General features: G+C 42.8%; 1 protein-coding gene across 1 annotated transcript in view; it reads right to left on the minus strand.

The window, feature by feature from the left end:
* MCC (mutated in colorectal cancers) overlaps nt 1-18221 on the minus strand; it is a gene marked incomplete at its 5' end in the record, with an annotated part of 50463 nt that overhangs the window by 5399 nt on the left and 26843 nt on the right. The window contains 3 exons of the mRNA XM_010135193.1: nt 7308-7405; nt 8354-8560; nt 14380-14614. Coding sequence (XP_010133495.1) covers nt 7308-7405; nt 8354-8560; nt 14380-14614 — 540 coding nt within the window. The remainder of the gene's footprint in view (nt 1-7307; nt 7406-8353; nt 8561-14379; nt 14615-18221) is intronic.

The following is an 18221-nucleotide window of genomic DNA, read 5'->3' on the forward strand; positions in this document are numbered from 1 at the left end:
TGCTGTATGGCTGTGGCATGGCCTACTGCTGCCAGACAGTCTTCCGGAGTTGGAAGAGCAAACTCACACAGAAGCTTACATGCCAAACTCACACAGCTATCATGCCCCAGGGCTATAACATGGACTGAGAAAATATTTATGGGTGTATTTTGATAATGGGAAAGAGCACTGAGTATTCATAGAATGCAATTTCTGTGAGACCCCAAGTTACAAGTCAACTGGACCTCGGAAGTCAGCACAGCTTTTGCTCCCAAGAGTTCCTTTTCCAACTGCCTACTGCTGCCGGAGCTGTGGAAAACACAGCTGCCTCACCTCATGTGCGCAGAGAAAGCGTGCATGTATTCCCAGAAGAGGGAATAAGCTTCCAACACAAGGGCTCTCTGCTGTGGGGCGCTTGAGTCAGCTGGGGAAATCCCTGACTGCTCCCTTTCCAAGAGCCCAGAACGGTGAGTTCAGAGGCCAACAGCCTACTCCAGCATCCGCTAAAAAACCACTGGTTTCAGTGAAAAGCCCAGTATGTTCATGATGAAGACTTTTGTTCTTTATTTTGGCAATCAAAATGCCCAGCAGACAGTTGCTAAGCAGTTTTCAACGGCTTTTTGTTTCAGGCTTACAGGGTGGTTGGAATGGGAAGGCAAGTGGACAGGGTCTAAGGTTTTCTCTCGATTCAAGGCGGTGCTGCAGAGAGCGGGGAATTCTGCCAGAGCCTATAGGAAGCTATGTAACATCGGACACATTGCCGCAGCTCCTGTCAATTTGGCCTCCACACAACCACACCATGTTTTGGCCCAGAATAATGTATGCAAGGGCTTGTGCACCTTATATTTTCCCTCCTGTCTGGGCTTTTCCAGACATGTTCAGGTTTCACATGCCAGAAGTCTTCTCAGAAAGATTTTCCTACCTTTGCCCATTTCATTGAAAATTTTCCAGTGTTGCCAACAGGAAGTGGTTCTTCCCTGGCACATGGAAAGCTGATTTTTCTGCCCCTGGCTTGAAGCATACCCAGTTAACTCCCCTTCTTGTGAAAGCACAAGCTATCGCGCCTCTGCCCTGTGGTCAAGTGCACCCACAGCTCTTGCCAAATCTGGAGCAAAAGAGGAGTAATAAGCTCTTTCCACATCACGAGCCAAGAAAGTTTCTCACAGCTGGGCAGAGAATCAGGGGCCTGATTATCCTACACCTTGCTATCCCCAGGAACGTCCTTTTACCCACCAGGAAGCATGGCCTGCTACAAGCAGACGCCTTCAAATTCTGGCTCCCCTGTCAGAGCGTCGCCATGAGCTTCAGCTCAGCATCTGCCCTGGAGCTCCGCATACACAAAGACCTGACACGGCAGCTGGGCAAGGAGCCCAGCGCCGGACAGAGGCCTGAGGTTTCCCAGGCAGAGGTACCCGCACAGGCTGGCCAGCCCCCAGCCATGTGGGTTTTGGGGAGGGGACGGAGGAGAAGCACCTCCTGCACAGCTCCCTAGCTTTCTATATGGTCCTGCTCTGAAGCGAAGGCACACACCTTCCATCCCACACTTTGCTCCTAGTCCCTTTCCTAATCTCCTCCTGTAGTTTTAAGCCAGACATATCCCCCTGTTTCCCTCTCTGCCTTTTCCAGTTGCAGCTGAACAGGGTGACACGATTGTTTTTTCTAGGCATCTGACTCCTCTCTGGAGGTAACAGCTGGACATTTTAAAGGAATGTAGATAAATTCTCTTTTCATCAGCAGTTTAAACTAACATTGTATTTCAGACCGGCATGCAGAATCCCCAAGCCCATCTCAATGCATGCCTGCCTCACTGGTCAGGGTTGGCCTGCTAGGGAAAACAACTAATACATAATGGAACTTTCTAAAGAGGCAACAAAGCCACACTATGCAAATGCCGAAAGAGTCACCCTCTTCAAATGCCACATCCGTCTCACCTCCTCAGGCATCAGTGGGCTTGAGAATGCCCATGCTGCCCATTACCTTGCAAAGGTATCCTCTTCTGATCATGGAGAAGACAGAGAGTGCTTTAAATCACACCTTGCTCACGTAAGATACTACACTGCCTTTTTGGTGACTGTCAGATGCTCACAGTTGGTTTCCAAAACCAGAAGGTACCACAGGCACATTACACCACCAGCAGTGGGGAGACAGGCCAGGTGTGGTTCTGGAAACAACAGACTGGCAGCAAAAAGGGAGAACAGGCCTGGAGGGAGGCAGCAGCATGCCTGCTTGCGCTTACTGCTCAATCCTGCCACCCAGCTTTGCCAGCCCAGCCTGGAAGCTCTCCAGGCCTGGAGCTATTTGGAGCTCCCTGTGATGATTGTATTTAAGTGCACCGTAGCTCAGCAGTTCACATAAGCATGCAGTAGTAAGGAGAGCTACTTATTCCATGTCAAAAACAGGGAAAAAGAAAAATTACCGTTATCTGTGGTATATGCAGAAAAAATAGCTACTTGAGATACTTCTGAGGCATCTGTCCCTGTATTACCATGAGTAATTTCTCTCCTTTCGAGAAGGTTTCTCTCAGTGGGGCTCTTCGGAGGGATTTCCAGACAGGCTATGCCTCCTGAACCCCTCAGGCAGCCAGGGGAAATCACTGCAGGAGCCTCCACAGCCATAAAAAAGACACAGATCCCTGAAATTTGCAGTGACTGCAAGCCATGCCAGTCTCTGGCTTTCAAATGTCTCAAAGAGTTGCAATTCTCCCCGTTTAATGGATGTGATAACGACAGAACAGAAATAAGCAAACGTAAATGACAAAACCAGCCCAAGATCACTGGCAAAACTCATCGGTAGCTCCTGAGTACCAGCCTCTGCCTCGCTCTCTCCACTTCTACCCACTGTGTGTTCATCCTGTATTCTGGCCAAACAGGAAGGGGATTTTACTGATTAAATTCTTCAGAGCCATTTTAAATCTTCATTGTTACAGTATGATGTGTTTTAGGCTCTCTCTTTACTTCCAAGACAGCCTTATTGATGGTCAAGACAGGCCTGAATTTCAGAGATGCTTCTAACTACTCCTGGATCCTGCTCTCATGAAAGTAAGAGGGACCCTTCAAAGCATGCCAAGCTAAGATGTGGTCACATGTTTGTGGAAGTTTAAAATAAAGGCAGGTGCCTTGATTTATCTGTGGCTGACATCATGTCGGGAAATAGTCACTGCCATGCATTGGCACAGCTTTTGGTTGAAACAGTTGCTCTCTCAAACTGAGAAGTTCGGCGCAACACAGGGTTGTGGTCTTCAGACAGGAGTAAGGACCTAAGACTGCAAAGAACATTACTGTGTCTCAACGGACACACAGAAGGTATTGCAAGAGGATGAATTTTCTATGTCCTACTAGAAATACCTGCAGTTTCCAATTCCAGAGGCAGGGACATAGCTCTGTGCAAAATGTACTTTTCGTTAAGAGAAAAAGAACTGTTTGCCAGTCCTACTGGTTACCACTCTTTCACCTCTCCCTGATGACTTCCCAATTTGCATCACTTACTAGGTTATCTCTCAGTTCAAAACTCATCAGACACAGTAAACATATAGTTTCTTTGTTGTGTTGCCAGATGGAAAGCCACCCTTTTGTGACGGAGATACTGAAACACGTCTAGACTGACACAATTCACATAACTCTGCAGAGCCATCAGAGATCATAATTTTGTGCCAACTGACGACCCAGCGAGGTCTGAACAATCAAAGCCTAGTAACAAAGTCTTTTGCTGCCATGGCCCTTTCCTGGTATTGTCAGATCCTTCCTGCCTAAATATTTTAATGTTTATAAATGATTCTCTAAATACAGACACAAAATACAACCCTATGCAGACAGAAAAGCTACTAGCAACTTGAAATACAAGGAGACGCTGCAGGAGGACCTCAGCAATCAAAGCATTTCTATTAAGGCCTGGGGAGAGGGAGAAGTTTCAGTCTTGTCAGCTCAGCCATTTTTCACAGGATGAAAGAACTTGGCAGAAAAAAAAGAAAGGATCAGTCGCATCTCCATTATTATCATCCTACTGAGGCAAGAGCATTTGTTACCTAGAATTCTCCCTACCGGCCTCCTTCCTGACATCTCTAACACATTTATAACCTGGTATGAGCCTACTAAGTTACAACCTCATACAGCTCATGTACAGCACTCCCCTGCCACAGCACAGCACAACACACCAGCAAGGAAGACATCGTTTTAAGGTGTCCCTACAAGAGGTTGTGTAATGTGCCTGATTTTGGGGTATTCAACCAGATCCTCTCTCATAAAACTGGCCTCTGGCACAATCATCAAGGTATCAGTGCCAGGCCATAAGGCTGCTGGAAACACGTTTTTTTCCCTCCCAAGAATAAAGTGTTTCCCAACACCAAAAAGCTCATTTATGGATTGTCTAACTCAAGAAAAACTCAAGAGACTTCATGTCCACTGAAACATTACGAGAGAGGAGAAAACAAAATTGCTAAAGACTGCGTCAGAAAGTATTTATGTGTGGTTAGAACAGGACATGTCTCTAAATTAACGGCTTCAGCCTACAACACCAGAAATCTGGTAACCTAGAGGTAACTTCTACAACACGGAGCTTACAGATAATTAACATTTCTACTAGTCAGCACAGTGGTCACGAAAATAAAGGACATTTCTGTGGAAAGGCCATAGGACGGATTTTAATGCTGGACACTGCTACAGGAATCCCTAAGTCCTAGTAGAACAAGTCTGTTATGAAACAATAAACAAAAAATTGCTCCTGCCCTGAATTTCTGCTGATGGGCACTACCAAAGCCAACTCACGGAGCTTCACAACAGGCTGCTGGATCCCAGATTTATGAGAAAATCCCCATCTGCAGAGGGAAGATAGGCTACCTCTGCGGACAAGACTGCTCTGCTGCAAAGCCATTTGCAGACTACGATTGTACAAATAAATGCTTCTAAACCACATCAAAATCAAAACTGTAACTACATCCTGCTGTTTTATTTGAGTTCCACTCTATTTCAATTAACTGAGAAGAACCCAACAGATCTGCAGCAACAGGAGGACAGAATGGGAAGGCAGGAGAGGGTGGAATTGCCAGGGCTTTTGTCTCTGTAAAAACAGGATGGGGAGGGGGCAACAAGCAGGGCTGCTGACTTGATATCACAAACTCTGACAAACAGAAAGGACTCAAAAGCAAATGGAATTTTTTGCCCCTATCCTTGCAACTGCTGTCCCCTGCACCTGTGTCTACTGCCCGGTGTAACACCAGATAGGTCCAGCTGCTGGGTGCGTGCAGTCACTGCTACCAGCACTGAAATACTGCTGAACGCTGGCTTTTAAATACTGCCTCTAGACCACAGATTCAGTGTGAGATATTCACTTGTTCCGCACCTCCCTCCTGCCCCCCTCAGCAAACACAGTTACGGGGCAAAATAGTTTTTACTTGAGTTCTGGCCATGCTTCTTTGGTGAGTGAGGAGGATGCTAGAGAGAGTCACCAGGACCTCTTCTGCACCACACTATGTTTTCCCATACAAGCAGAAAGAGCACTGAGGGACTGGCACACGCTATGTGTGAAGAGTTAAATCCACAGTCACTTCGGAGCATTCAGCACTGCTGCTGCAGTACTTGCAGAGATGAATATGCACTCTGTTTATTTTTACGACTCTTTTGTGGATCCATGGTGGTATAAATTTCACTGTGAATTCTGAGGCTCCATTTATCAGGACGGCAGTTAGGAACAGCTGGTAGTTTTTAGCATAGCTGTGGCTAAACAGGTTGCAATAAGCTTTCTCCATGTGCCAGACAGACCTTCTACTGACTTTCAGAGAGAAGACTTCAGGATAAGGATGCGAAGCCTTCAGACTGCTTTGGCTGGCACACTGATTAGGGAGGAAAATACCCTGTCCACACAGCTTGCAGGAACTGTGCCTGAGCCCCACTGGCAGTAGCAATCACATTTGGTACAGTCATATTTCCATTACATACAGAGTCTCACTCCAAAATTTATGTACAGTTTAATCCGCTTATTTTTCTTCCCTATTTCTGCCTGTGTACTTGCTAGGCTCCTGGCTGGAAATCCATGCTAATCAACTTAAGGCCTAACAGATAAAGCCAAGGGTTTTTTTCTCTGTGTTGTCCACGTTTCACGACTATACCCAAGCCTCTGCTAACCAAGGTCACTGGCATCTTCTTGAAATCCAGGAGCAAAGAACAAGAACAGGAAAAAGCTGCCCCTTGACTGGAGACAGAAAATTCCAGTGGAGCTGCTCACCCCCCTGGGGGCTGGTGGGTATGGGGGAGGCCAGTGGCTCTATGCAATGTTTATGCAAATGACTCTGTTGATAGTTTTTATCCGCCCACACACAAATGACAGTTTTGGGTTTTTTTAACCACAAAATTTTGATTTCCGCATAAAGCAATCTAAATTACTCAGCAACTGCCAGACTATTAAGCAAACAGTAAGAGGTGTATGGATTCCGTAGTGGTAACGATCTTACATTTTTACATCACGCCTTTCAGGCTTAGGTGTCTCCATGCGCACTACCTATGAAAAAAAGCACTTCAGGAAAGAAACGCCACGGCTGCCTCAGAGGACATTCCATCACTAAAGAGGGTGCAAACACCAGAAAAACAAAACATACTCCTCCTGGCCAAAAGTCCCAGTAGCATTTTGGACAGGCTCTAAATACAGTAACCAGATTAGATATGAGTTAGCCATGTCTCAGAAAAGATGGAAGAAGCACTGTAACACCTGTCGAAATGGTAAGTATCTTTGTAGTGAAGTTTACAACCTAGCTGGTGCAGCAAAAACTGCTGCACAAACAAATACCTAGTTAATGTGTAACTGTTCTGAAAACTTTGGCTTAAAACCTGGCTGTTGATAAAAGCAGTTTGTCGAGACATCAATTTTCTCTCTCGCTGGAATGCTAATGCTTCACACATCATTCGTAATTGAGCTGTGGCTCTTACATACTCAGGAGGCAAAGGCAGCATCTGAGTCATCAAAATCATTGCAGTTCCCACCCCTGAAATTCCTACCCAAGTTCTAATCTGTGACCAACATTCTTAACCAAAGATCGCACTTCACACCCTGTCTTCACTTAAGGTTTTCTGCATGCCCTCAAGATTAGTGACGTGGGTACAGTTAATCTGCATTTTAGAGAAGCTCAAGAAGAATGGAGCTGAGCACCAAGGGAAGACTTTTGTTAGCTGAAGATCAACAGCAAAAGAGAGAGGAAGGTTAGCAGAACTTTGATCCTTTCCCTTCTCACAGGAAAAATTTGAGATTGCTCTTAAAAATCACCTGAGGTTAAGAGTGAAGACTCAGAACTAAACCTCAGCCTAGACCTACAGAGCAGGTCTCTGGTGAAGGAAGCTGCTTACCGCCTCAGCGCGTTTGTCAGTTCAGCAGTCAGTTCGCTCTCGTTGTACGGCCTCAGCTCAGCTAGCGTTAATGGTGTTGCGGTGCCATCACTGCACTCCTGAAAAATGAGAAAAGGCCATCTAATTTGAAATTACTTACCATCTTAATGGCAAAAACCCCCTCTTAGTTCACAGCTACTTTTAAAACAGAGGTGAAAGAAACATCACAATGTCACAACAGCATGGTGCTTTATCAACGTACCAAAAAGTAGACTAACAGATTAAAACACTTTACAACTCCTTCTAAATGCTTCCTGAACCACCACAGCTCACTGATGTGCAGAATTTGGTACAGTGTGCATGACTGCTGGTGCCTTATATCACTTTTAACACCACACTTGAAGCAAAGCAGCACTGGATCAAACAATTCCAATGATGCTTTGCCAGAAACAAGTAAGAAACACATGGTTTTACAGTAGTTCTTGATTTTGTTTTTAAATGTATCACTGAGGTCTTTCTTCTGGGGACACAGCACTAATACAATAGGATTAGAGTTTTTTTGAAGTATCACTATTTCTTGATGCAAACTATTAATATAAACGCAGAAATCTGTTTATTTTGCATTATACTAAGGGGGGGAAAGCCTTCAGTCTGAAATAATTACAAACTGTCTGACTTGGAATAAGAGACTGTCATTACAATGCTCTTACTGCTCCATAGAAATGAGCTCTTTTTTTTGCATTTTGTGTTTGAAGTAGAGGGAGGATGGTGTTTTGCTTAAGACTCTCTTCCACTGTTTCCAGTGAGTGGCAGCGGGCAAATCAAAACACATCAACCACAGCAGCTTGTACGTTTGGCAAGAATGGCTTTGTTATACTCCTCCCCAACAACCTTATTTTAGCCCAGGCTTAACAGTAATTTGGCGAAGTCCTCGTAAGTCATAGCTAACAACCGGAGAAGAGAGAGAAGATGTACACGTAGACAAAAGAGGAGAACGATTAAGATGCTAAGGACTGCTATAATAAATCATGACTACACCCAGTTTGGAAATTCGTTTGACTCCTGACCTTGCCCAATTTGTCTTTGCTTCCACTGCTGGTTGAGCTGAGAGACCTCATTCTCTGTTCTTTTTGCTCTTCCACTTCAGACTTCAAGTGCTCAATATGGACGAGGTAGGCCTGCTCCTGGGCCTCTCGAGTACTCAGTTTCAATTCCAACGCCTTCTTCTCCTTCTCTAGCAGGTAAAGCCGTGCCTTGAGCTCTGCCATCTCCTCCTGTCAAAGAAACAGTATCAGCATGCTCCTTCATGGGACTACATACCTAAAGGAAGACAAGGTTAAACGAGGTTTTCATCCACTCCTATTACCTGAGTGTTCCTCCCACGAACAACACTATCAGCATCCAGAAGGCTTTTTATAATCACCTAGTATACTGGTCAAAATATGGGTCATTGCAGTGGAATAGGTCTGAGGAACCAGGAGAGCAAACTCAGATTGCATATTCCTGCCTCATAACACTGTGTGGTAGAATGAGTTGGTCCAAAGGACAACTGGGTATGGCACCATCGGATGTCCATTTTTAACTTCCCTTCTCTAGATGGGCAGAATCCCAACCACCCAGAACAGGACATTGACAAAATTGCACTCACTTACATTGTTCCATAAATATGATCCACAGAAGATGGACACTGGTACTTCACTGAATGAAACTCAATTCTGAAAGCTAGTTCTTGTGTGGAATTTTTTCTGCCACTCTGATATTTATGACAGGGCTGCTAACAGTGTAACACAACAACTGCTATACGGGGACAGACCTCTGCTTTAACATCTGCTCTGACAGTGGCTGGGCAGCAGTGTAAGAACAAGGCATGAGTGCAGTGACCCTTTTTTCAGCACTTGCTTCCAGCCTCCCATGAAAAGCAGCTAATGGGTATCCTGAACCAGAAGACTCTTTGAGTTTAATACCAGTTCAGGAAAGTTTCTTCCATGAAATGTCCAGTTACTTTCTGAACCCAGGAAAACACAGCATCCATGAAACATTTAAAGAGATAGTCCTAAAAAATAATTTATGTTACATGTTAAAACAACACCATTCAACAAGCAAAAGACCACCAAAACAAAAAAAATCCAACCCAGAATCATGTTCTCACTGTTGAGCTTGCCATGCCCTAGGTCACCTCATGGGTGAACGCTGAATTCACACAGCCATTTTCTGTATTACAGCTCTGTTCTACACTTGTTCGTTGAGTAAAATCTGAAAGGTAGAAGTTTCTTGTGTGGCCAGCCTAGGAACGAATTGCTAATTTTAATTTTTTTTTTTTTTTTTTTTTTTTTTTTTTTTTAAACAATCCCCCCTCCCATATTCTAGTCACAAAAATACCAGAGGTAACTTACCTTATCCTTCAAAAGTAATGATCTTTGTATTATATCCATTATGCCACAGATCTTGGCATTTATTTAGACTAACTTTTTCTACAGAAGAGAATCCATCAAAAATTTACTGTCTGGATTAAGTGTAAGCAGTTACAATCTGCTACAATTAAGTGTAGCACAGTTACAATCAGCATGCATTAATCATGGGTAATCACTGGCTTATTCAGAATCACCAACCATGCAAAAATAAAATCCATATCCCTAAACCCCCTCAGGCTTGGAAAGGTTTGTGTAACCTTTAAAATTATTCATTTATTCATCTACTTGTTTGTGAACTGGAGGTTAGAAGCACAGTTAGTTTCATTCAATGTGGTTTACAGAAATTTGGTTGCTACACAAACTTACCATTAATTTCCACCGTCAACAATAAAAATGTAAATAATACTGATAAACACTGATGAGGAAATTTAGTTATAGAAGTTGAACTGGACTGTCTGGTATACTGAAGTGTATGTTATTTAGCTTCTTAAGCCTCCATTTCTGAAGCCATTAATCTACTTAGCGAAGGCTGAGAAGTAATTTGAGCAGAGTATTTTGGCACTTAGGTGAATAGAAGATACTCTTGACAGAGGGCCATCTATGTGGGAGGGTCACTAGAAGATCTTCCCATGCGGGGAGTTGAAGCTAGGCAAATTCAGCCTAGAAATAAGAGACATTTATTTCCTAAAAGAAAAAGGTGCATTTAACCACTGCAACAATGAATCTGTGGAACTGATTTTTGGTATTACTTAAAAGTTTTAACTTACAGACTAGATGTTTGTTTGTATTTTATATCCTAAAATAAATATCAAAATAAATCTGAGGATCAATGTTTCGTTCCGTTGCTTATGAAGATAGTTAATCTTAGATCATTGTACATGAATCCGAAAGTTTGCATCTCGTCCCAGAAGACATATCATGGACTCCAAAAGCAGCCCCTATGTCAGTTTTCTCATGTCAAGAAAACATGACTTTGAAGTAGAGAAGCAAAGCAGAGGAAAAGAGGAAGAACTGTCAGCCAGTGTCTTACAGAGGCTCCCAGGGGAGGATCAGGGGGAATGGAAAGGCTGAAGTTAAACATCAAAACTACAGCTGAGGATTCTGGTATGGACACCTATAATCTGTGAGGCAAGGTGGCAACAGTAATGTTTCATGCAGGAAAATTCAAGTGGCTCAGGTTTACTTACAGAGTTAAATAGTCTTTACATATGCGGTGACTTTTTCCATGAAAATATGTGTTCTGAAGACAGCATCTAAATTTCATTTCAGTGACAACATCACCCGTGTACACTTACTATCTATCCCCTTTTTTTCCAACTGCAGGATGCTGGTGAAATATTTTGCAGTTTAACACATCTGCTTCCTCAGAACGCGGCCTACAGCACAATTTACATTTACAAAATGATGCCCTGAAGGAGGAGGTAGCAAGGGGTCACTCTTCCAGAAGACTTATACAATGCATGCAAATTCACAGGCTTCAAGCACCGAGTCTAGCAGTCACTTCAGGAGTAATTAATTTAATATTGAGGAGTATTTTGTACTTGTAGACATACAGTAATTCAGAATTTGGGTGAAAACTTCAATGAAAATTAAAACACTCCTCACTCAATACAATTAGGAAGACTGCAGCATCCTCAAAATTAAGATCTGTGTTGGATGCGGTCATGAAAGAAGATCAGAACAAGCAAGGACTTTCAGGTGGCAAAAAAGGAAAGGGACTCCAGGAAGACCACAGTACACAAGGTGGAAGATACCAGCCTTCAGAAGTAAAACAAATATCAGAGCAGACAAATGCCAGGATCTAGTTAACTGTATTTTACTATATACATCTAAAAGAGCATGAAATGCTGTAACAAAGGAGGACAACATTTCCCACAAAGAGACTGTAGTCTCAAAGCACATAGTGAGCAGTATTATCACCACCTATACACAAAAGAAGAAAAATTATCTGTACACAAAGCTGAGACTTCTTATCTAGATTAAGTCCTTTGAAATGCAGAAAGGCTGTAAATCAAGAATTATTTACACCCACCAGAAGTAATCTCCTTGCTAACTGGGGCATGACAACAACTGACCTCAAAGCAAGACCACTGAATGATGACAAACTGCAGACAAGAATATATTTGGAACCATAGTTAATTATTGGTTGAAGCGAAGAATCAGATTTTACAGAAATACTGGCAGACCACTGTGTCTTACACTCTGGATCAGTAGAAAAAAATAATAAAATAGGGCAACAGAGAAACCCTGAAACCTTCCCCAAACCATCTTTTAGTGGATAATTTTCATCAATAATGAAGAACTAACGGTGTAAAGGCATTTTCAGAACATTATCAGCATAACATAGAGATGCAAGAGACAGTATGACTGATGTGGTGATCAGTTTTTACTGGGAGTTATAAATGAAAGGTGCCAAAAGATGCAGCAGAGATTCCAACACAGACAGAAGATTCAGGAAGACAGCAGCAGGTCGTAAGACCCAGCAATGCAGGAAACCCTTGAGTAGCTCAATCAAGACGTGTCATCTTTGCAAAGAATGCCGAAGGGAGGGAACAAATTAAGAGATACTACGTGATTATCTGCAGCATGGATAAATTCATCTGCTCCAAGTTAAATAAAATACCGGAAAAAAATTAAATTCTCAGAAGAAGGCAGATACATACACTATTCTGTATGAGGTACACATTTCAAATCACAGATACAAAAAATGCACTCAGAAGCCCAAGGCATCCCTGAATCCCACCCTTAGGTGCAGCTACGTTAGAGCTCGCTGAACATATGAGCAAGGTGTAATGCAGACCTGAGCAACAACTGTGGATGCTAATAATAGCATATAATGATATAATAATAGAGCACATTCTCTTGGGACCAAGCACACAGACAGTAGCTGTGCCTTTTGTAATGCTTTATGCATAGAAGGCAGCAGGAGTTTTCAACTTCTGCAGCAGAGGAGCACTTACCAACAGATCCATTCCAAGCTTTGATAAACCTGAGGTTTTACCCTTTTAGAAACCTAGGGATTTCCTGCGCTGCGAATTCCAGCAAAGTACAACGGATTACAACAAATAACACTACTGTCAGTTTCCCTGGACCAGAAAGGGCTGAAGCTGACCTATGTCAAATCTGTGTCTATCCCACTATGCAGTGCACACAAACCAACCAAGAAGGAAGATGTCGTCGTCTTCTAGGGACAATTCCTGCAGTGAAACCCTGATGTGCCAGCTCCAGCCACAAGTTAGGAGAGGACGCCGTATGCCACAACCCAGTTAGATCATTGTTTACAAAAGGATTACGAGCAGGCAACGCTGTCAGAAATGATATGCAACTGTTAGTGTTCCTGCCAGGTCAAGGAATGCGGGGGCACTCATCACAAGGAACAGCTCTGTGGTTTGCCTTTACCAACCAGTTTAAACGTAGAGGTAAGACTGGTGTGTACAAGAGATTTCAAGGAAGGACTGGACAGACAAGTGTGAAGTGTGGTATCTGAAATATACATCTAATTAGCTACAAATGTCTTCCAGCACATCCTGCCTGCTTTAGGTATGGGGTATATATTGCTGTTGGCCACAACACATTCAAACAACTAACATAACTTTAAATCTTCTGATTGGTAGCAGGCAAACTTTTTTCCTCAACTGCGAATACTGAATGTGTTATTGCAAAATTTTATTTGTCATCATGAAAGGTAGCAATTCCACGAATTTGATTATCTGATTATCTAAGCTACCAGTTAGCCATCAGCAGCGCATCTGAGCAGAAATCTACAGCTTTAGAAGCTTGTGAAACTATTAGGATTTGCTGTCCCCCATGATAACCATCATCTGACATATTTGTTAACTATAACCTTACTATCATGCAGAAATTCATTTAAACTGAAGCAAAAATTAAATTTCATTTAAATTGAAGCAAAAATTAAATTTCAAAATGCAGATACACACACTTGCACAGCCTTTACTATGTCCCTATGTTTTAGTTCAACTCTCCCAAAGTCAATACAGAAGCCAGATTTAAAATTACATAAGCTCTACACCTGGTCAATAAAGGTCAGAACTGGACGTAAATGCAAGGCCTGCGGGACCAGAGTTTTCTCTGAAAACCTCTGTTACTGCAAGTCACTACACACCACACCCTTTGCTTGTGCTCTGTACTGAGCTACATATGGCCACACAGTGCCTACGACAGCTCTGGACTTGTGACCAACTGCTGCAGAGCAATAGAGATGATAGGTTTTGGCAGACCTTCTCTCATGGCAATATTGAAAGGAGGTGAATTTGTTCTGCTTCAGTTCACAAATATTCAAGATGCATGTTTGCAAGCTTGTAAATAAAACAATGAGCTGTCTCTTGGGAGGTGCTCTATCACTTTTTGGTCATCCTCAAGCAACTCAGCTGCCACATCTCTTAGGGACAGCATCTGGTTTGTCAAGGACAGCATTCCGACTTCAGACCCATGGACGAAGTCCTCACCTAATTCAAAACACACATTGCTTGTCACCATTAATCCACCATTTTCTGCAACTTTCTGACTCCTGAATTTTCACCCCTGATTATTTGTTTCAACAAAGTTACCCTTTATTACCCAGTGACAACTACTGAAGCCTCCCATGTGTGTGACTAAGCACCTTTCGTAGCACAGGGGCATCGTCAGCAGTGCAGTTAGCCCGTTGGATATAAATAAAATACCTTCATTGCCATAAGTTCCTGCATTAAGACCGCATTTTCCAGGTCTAGCCTCTGGCTGTCTCCACGAGGTTTAACGTCATAACTAAGCGGATCAATGTGGATGCTTTCCAGCTCCAGCATTGTCAGCTTCACTGCTGCCCTGTCATTTTTCAACTGCTGGATGTAATCCTTCAGTCGCTGCTCATCCTCTTTTGTAAATTCTGTATCACAACTGCTTGCAGTTGAGCTGGTAGTACTAGAAAGAGAAACAAAACAGTATTAAAAAAGTATCTGGAACGAACAGTATCTATATTTTAACATCAAACACTCTCCCAATACCTCATCATCACATATAAGTCTTACTTCAAGTTCACTGAAGGATACATGTAGTGTGGACTAGATGTTGCAATGTTCAAAAGATGCAGAGGGGTGTGACAAATTCAGAAAAGAAATGAATTATCTAAGCTGCATGAGAAAACTGAATCATGTGACAACTTCTCTGCAAAGCCTTATATTTAGTGACGTGTAACTACATTACTTTTTCTGGAACAGAGTCTTCTGAAACAAGTCTTTTTTAATTAAAAAAACAAACAAACAAAAAAGCTCCGAAGAAACAACTTAAGATTTCTTAACAATACCCTAGCAGGGCAAGCTTCTCTCTGCTGCTCAAACACTGAGTCTTCATCTTCTTTGGGAAGAAGCATCTGCTAAGAAAAAAGAACCATCCCAGACCTCATTTACTTTTGCTAATGGCAATACTGGTTATGATTTCAGATATATTTAACATGTTGCAGGAAACAACCTCAGCAAAATCCCATTCCTCCAGATTCCAGCAGGCAGCACCTTTCTATTCATGTTAAGGTGTATTCCTCAGTACACTGATACTGCTTCAGAGCTGGAGGCCTTTAAAACCAACCCGTAAATTAGCAGGGTTTTTAACAAAAAGTCATCAGCAACTCGGTGGAACTTCTCCTATCTACAGGCTTCAAACAAATGACTGCCCATTAATCTCCCCCACAAATGTTTACACAGAGATCACAGAAAGGGAGAATTAGTGTCTTAGAGCAAGGGTGGCTCAGTGCTGCCTACCCACCCACAGGCATGCCAGTGCTGCAGGGGGCCGAGACTGATAGAGCCATCACATTCCAAGGCTGAATATAGTTGCAATAACACTAAAAGGAAAATAAAATGCCGTGTTGTTTCTCTAACCTCATTCAAAGCTCCTGCTGTCTCCTGAGGTCCTGTAATCAGCTGCTGGGTGAGGGATAAGTCATCCATTAACTGTGCTTGTCTGGAATGCTAGATGATCTCAGTTATCAGCAGGGGAATAAATCACTTTCTGTATCAAATTGCACTGCTGTTCAACATTTTTGTAGGATACAAAAAAGCCCCACCTGCTACATGCTGTGAGAGTCAGGATGATGTCCTAAAATACATTGTGCATGTGAAAAAGGGGAAGCCTACCAAGACAGGCCAGATTTTTCTCTTTTCTTTTGGTTTTTACTTCAGCTAAAGATATATTGATTTTTAAGTGCCTCAAATAATTGCCAATCTTCCCACAAATTTCAAGCACAGCCTTGGAGGAGATGGAGAATTGGCAGTCTACAAAGATTTCTCTAAATCCTTTCCTCTCATGAAATATCACATCACAGTTCTTTACTACAGTTCTCTGACAAATTCCCACTATTCCTCCCTGTGCCATTTTTACCCCAAGTGTAAATTGGTCTTTCCTTTTGATTTTTCATTCATTTCCAACTGCAGTGAAGCTAAAAACCACCCAGTACCTACAGTACATAGAAACTCTTTCAGGTTGAAAGAAGTTTTTCTTTCTCAGTTCTTCATTAGAGAATCTCAAAACGCTTAATAAATCTTGCTTTACTGAGTTTAAAGATACCTCTCTGAAGTAGATATTGATATGAAACTCAGGGGGACAGACAATGTGAGAAATACTTAGTTCTGTACTGAAGTCATGTTGCGAGTTTCCTCAGCACCCAAAGAGAGCACTTGCGCAGTTTTTCTGGATTAAATGTAAAACAGCTGCTGTTGGAGGAAGGACAGCTTTTAAAGGCTACACAGGCTTCAAATCTTTGGACACAAAGTGCTCATCTCGGTTTTCACTTGCAAAGGCAAGAAAACTTAGCTTTCCTGCTGGGAATGAAACCTGAGCAAAAATGCCAGAAGTCTATTGTTATGTCGTGCTGGACCTCCTATTCACTGCATACTCACAGATTTTGGCCCTTAAAAACCCAAGGCTATACACATAGATTTTAGGGGAGAGCAGTCCAAACTAAGGAAGGCAGCCTGGGTTGTTGCCAGTGGTACTCAGGCTGCTTTTACTTCAGTCCTGGCTGCCTGCCTGCCTGCAGCTGAGTTTGCTCCTCTGGTAAATTGCTAGCAAGCTGCTCCTCTTCTTCACTCCCCTACCCACTTCTCCCCCCACTTCCCCCCACACCAAGCTGCCTCAGCACACAAAGGGACAAGAACCTTCCCTCTCCCACATATCTAGCTGCAAACCTTCACCCAGAAGACTGGATGCAGTATGGGTTGCAGAATGCCACAGTCCAAACCCACTCTGGACTGTTGTAAAACTGAGCTTAGCACTGCCAGGGTGTGTTCCCCGCAAAGCCCCACCATGCAGCTTCTGCACAGCCGTAATGCTGGTCCACTGCTGCTCTGTTTAAGGGCCTACAGCTGGTGAGCATATGACCCTGAATTGCTCTCCCTTCTAACAGCAATCAGGACAAAGGAAAACAGACTGACAGAAGACATATGTAGTGTAATGCATCCACCCCAAAACCACATGAAACTGTTGAAATAGATGTGCAGTTTCTCATTTCTCACACATGTCAGTAAGGATAGAGAAAGGATCACGATTTCATCACCCCTGGAGGGAATACAACAACAATCTGTTCATCCTCACTGCTGCTGTATAAAGAACAAGCAAAGAGAAATGCTCTTCCTACTCGCTTCACCCCTCAAGTCTTTTACAATGATATCATGGCCTGGATGATGTCAAATTAATTTTCAAATACAGCTTGTGGAAAACATGCAGGTTGGTACAATCTAACATGCAGGTTTTTTGATGGCATGCATGTGTATGTGTTCTCATGCACATGTTGTGTATAAAATGCAGTGGATGAATATAAAAGAGGCTTCCAGCTGTGCCTCTGTGTATAACTTCTGTACACTACAAAATGCTGTCCATAAAACCCTGCATAAGCTTCAGTTCATTTGCTAAAAATCTAAATGGATCTGCAATTCAGCAACGGTGGAGATAACACAAACATTGATACAACTAAAATAACACTGTCAGAACTGAACCCACAAAACTTGCTTGAATGTCTGGCACAACCTTACACTTTAACTAATTAATCTGATGCACAGTTTACATGGGCAAACCATCTTCAAGACCTTGTGGCTTGAGGTCTTGAAAGAGCACAATGCCAAAATATAGTTTCTTCCTGAGAAACTGAAACACTCCAACCAGCCAAAAGGCAAACAATAGTATATCTGGCTAAAATCATAACCTTTGGTGGAACTACCCTGCCTCCTTCTGAAGGTAGTTCAGTCCACCGGTGAAGCGTTACATACAGAGATAACATTAAGCTACCTGTTGGGGCAGTTCTAAATAAGTTATGTGCACACTTCAACCAAGATAACCTTGTCTGTCAGCTACTTACCTGATATTTGAGGTGATTCTGATGAGAGATATAGTCCTACGTTTGGCTGAGTTCAGATATTTTGTGACACTGCATAATTTGGAAAAGAACTCCATTTGCATAGAAGAGACCAGATTCTTTCCCCTATGAATCCAGATTTAAGATGGGGCTTACCAGCACTGCAGGGAATAAACTCCACCATTT

Source organism: Buceros rhinoceros, unplaced genomic scaffold (genome assembly GCF_000710305.1).
Source record: "Buceros rhinoceros silvestris isolate BGI_N320 unplaced genomic scaffold, ASM71030v1 scaffold26234, whole genome shotgun sequence".
Lineage (NCBI taxonomy): Eukaryota > Metazoa > Chordata > Aves > Bucerotiformes > Bucerotidae > Buceros > Buceros rhinoceros.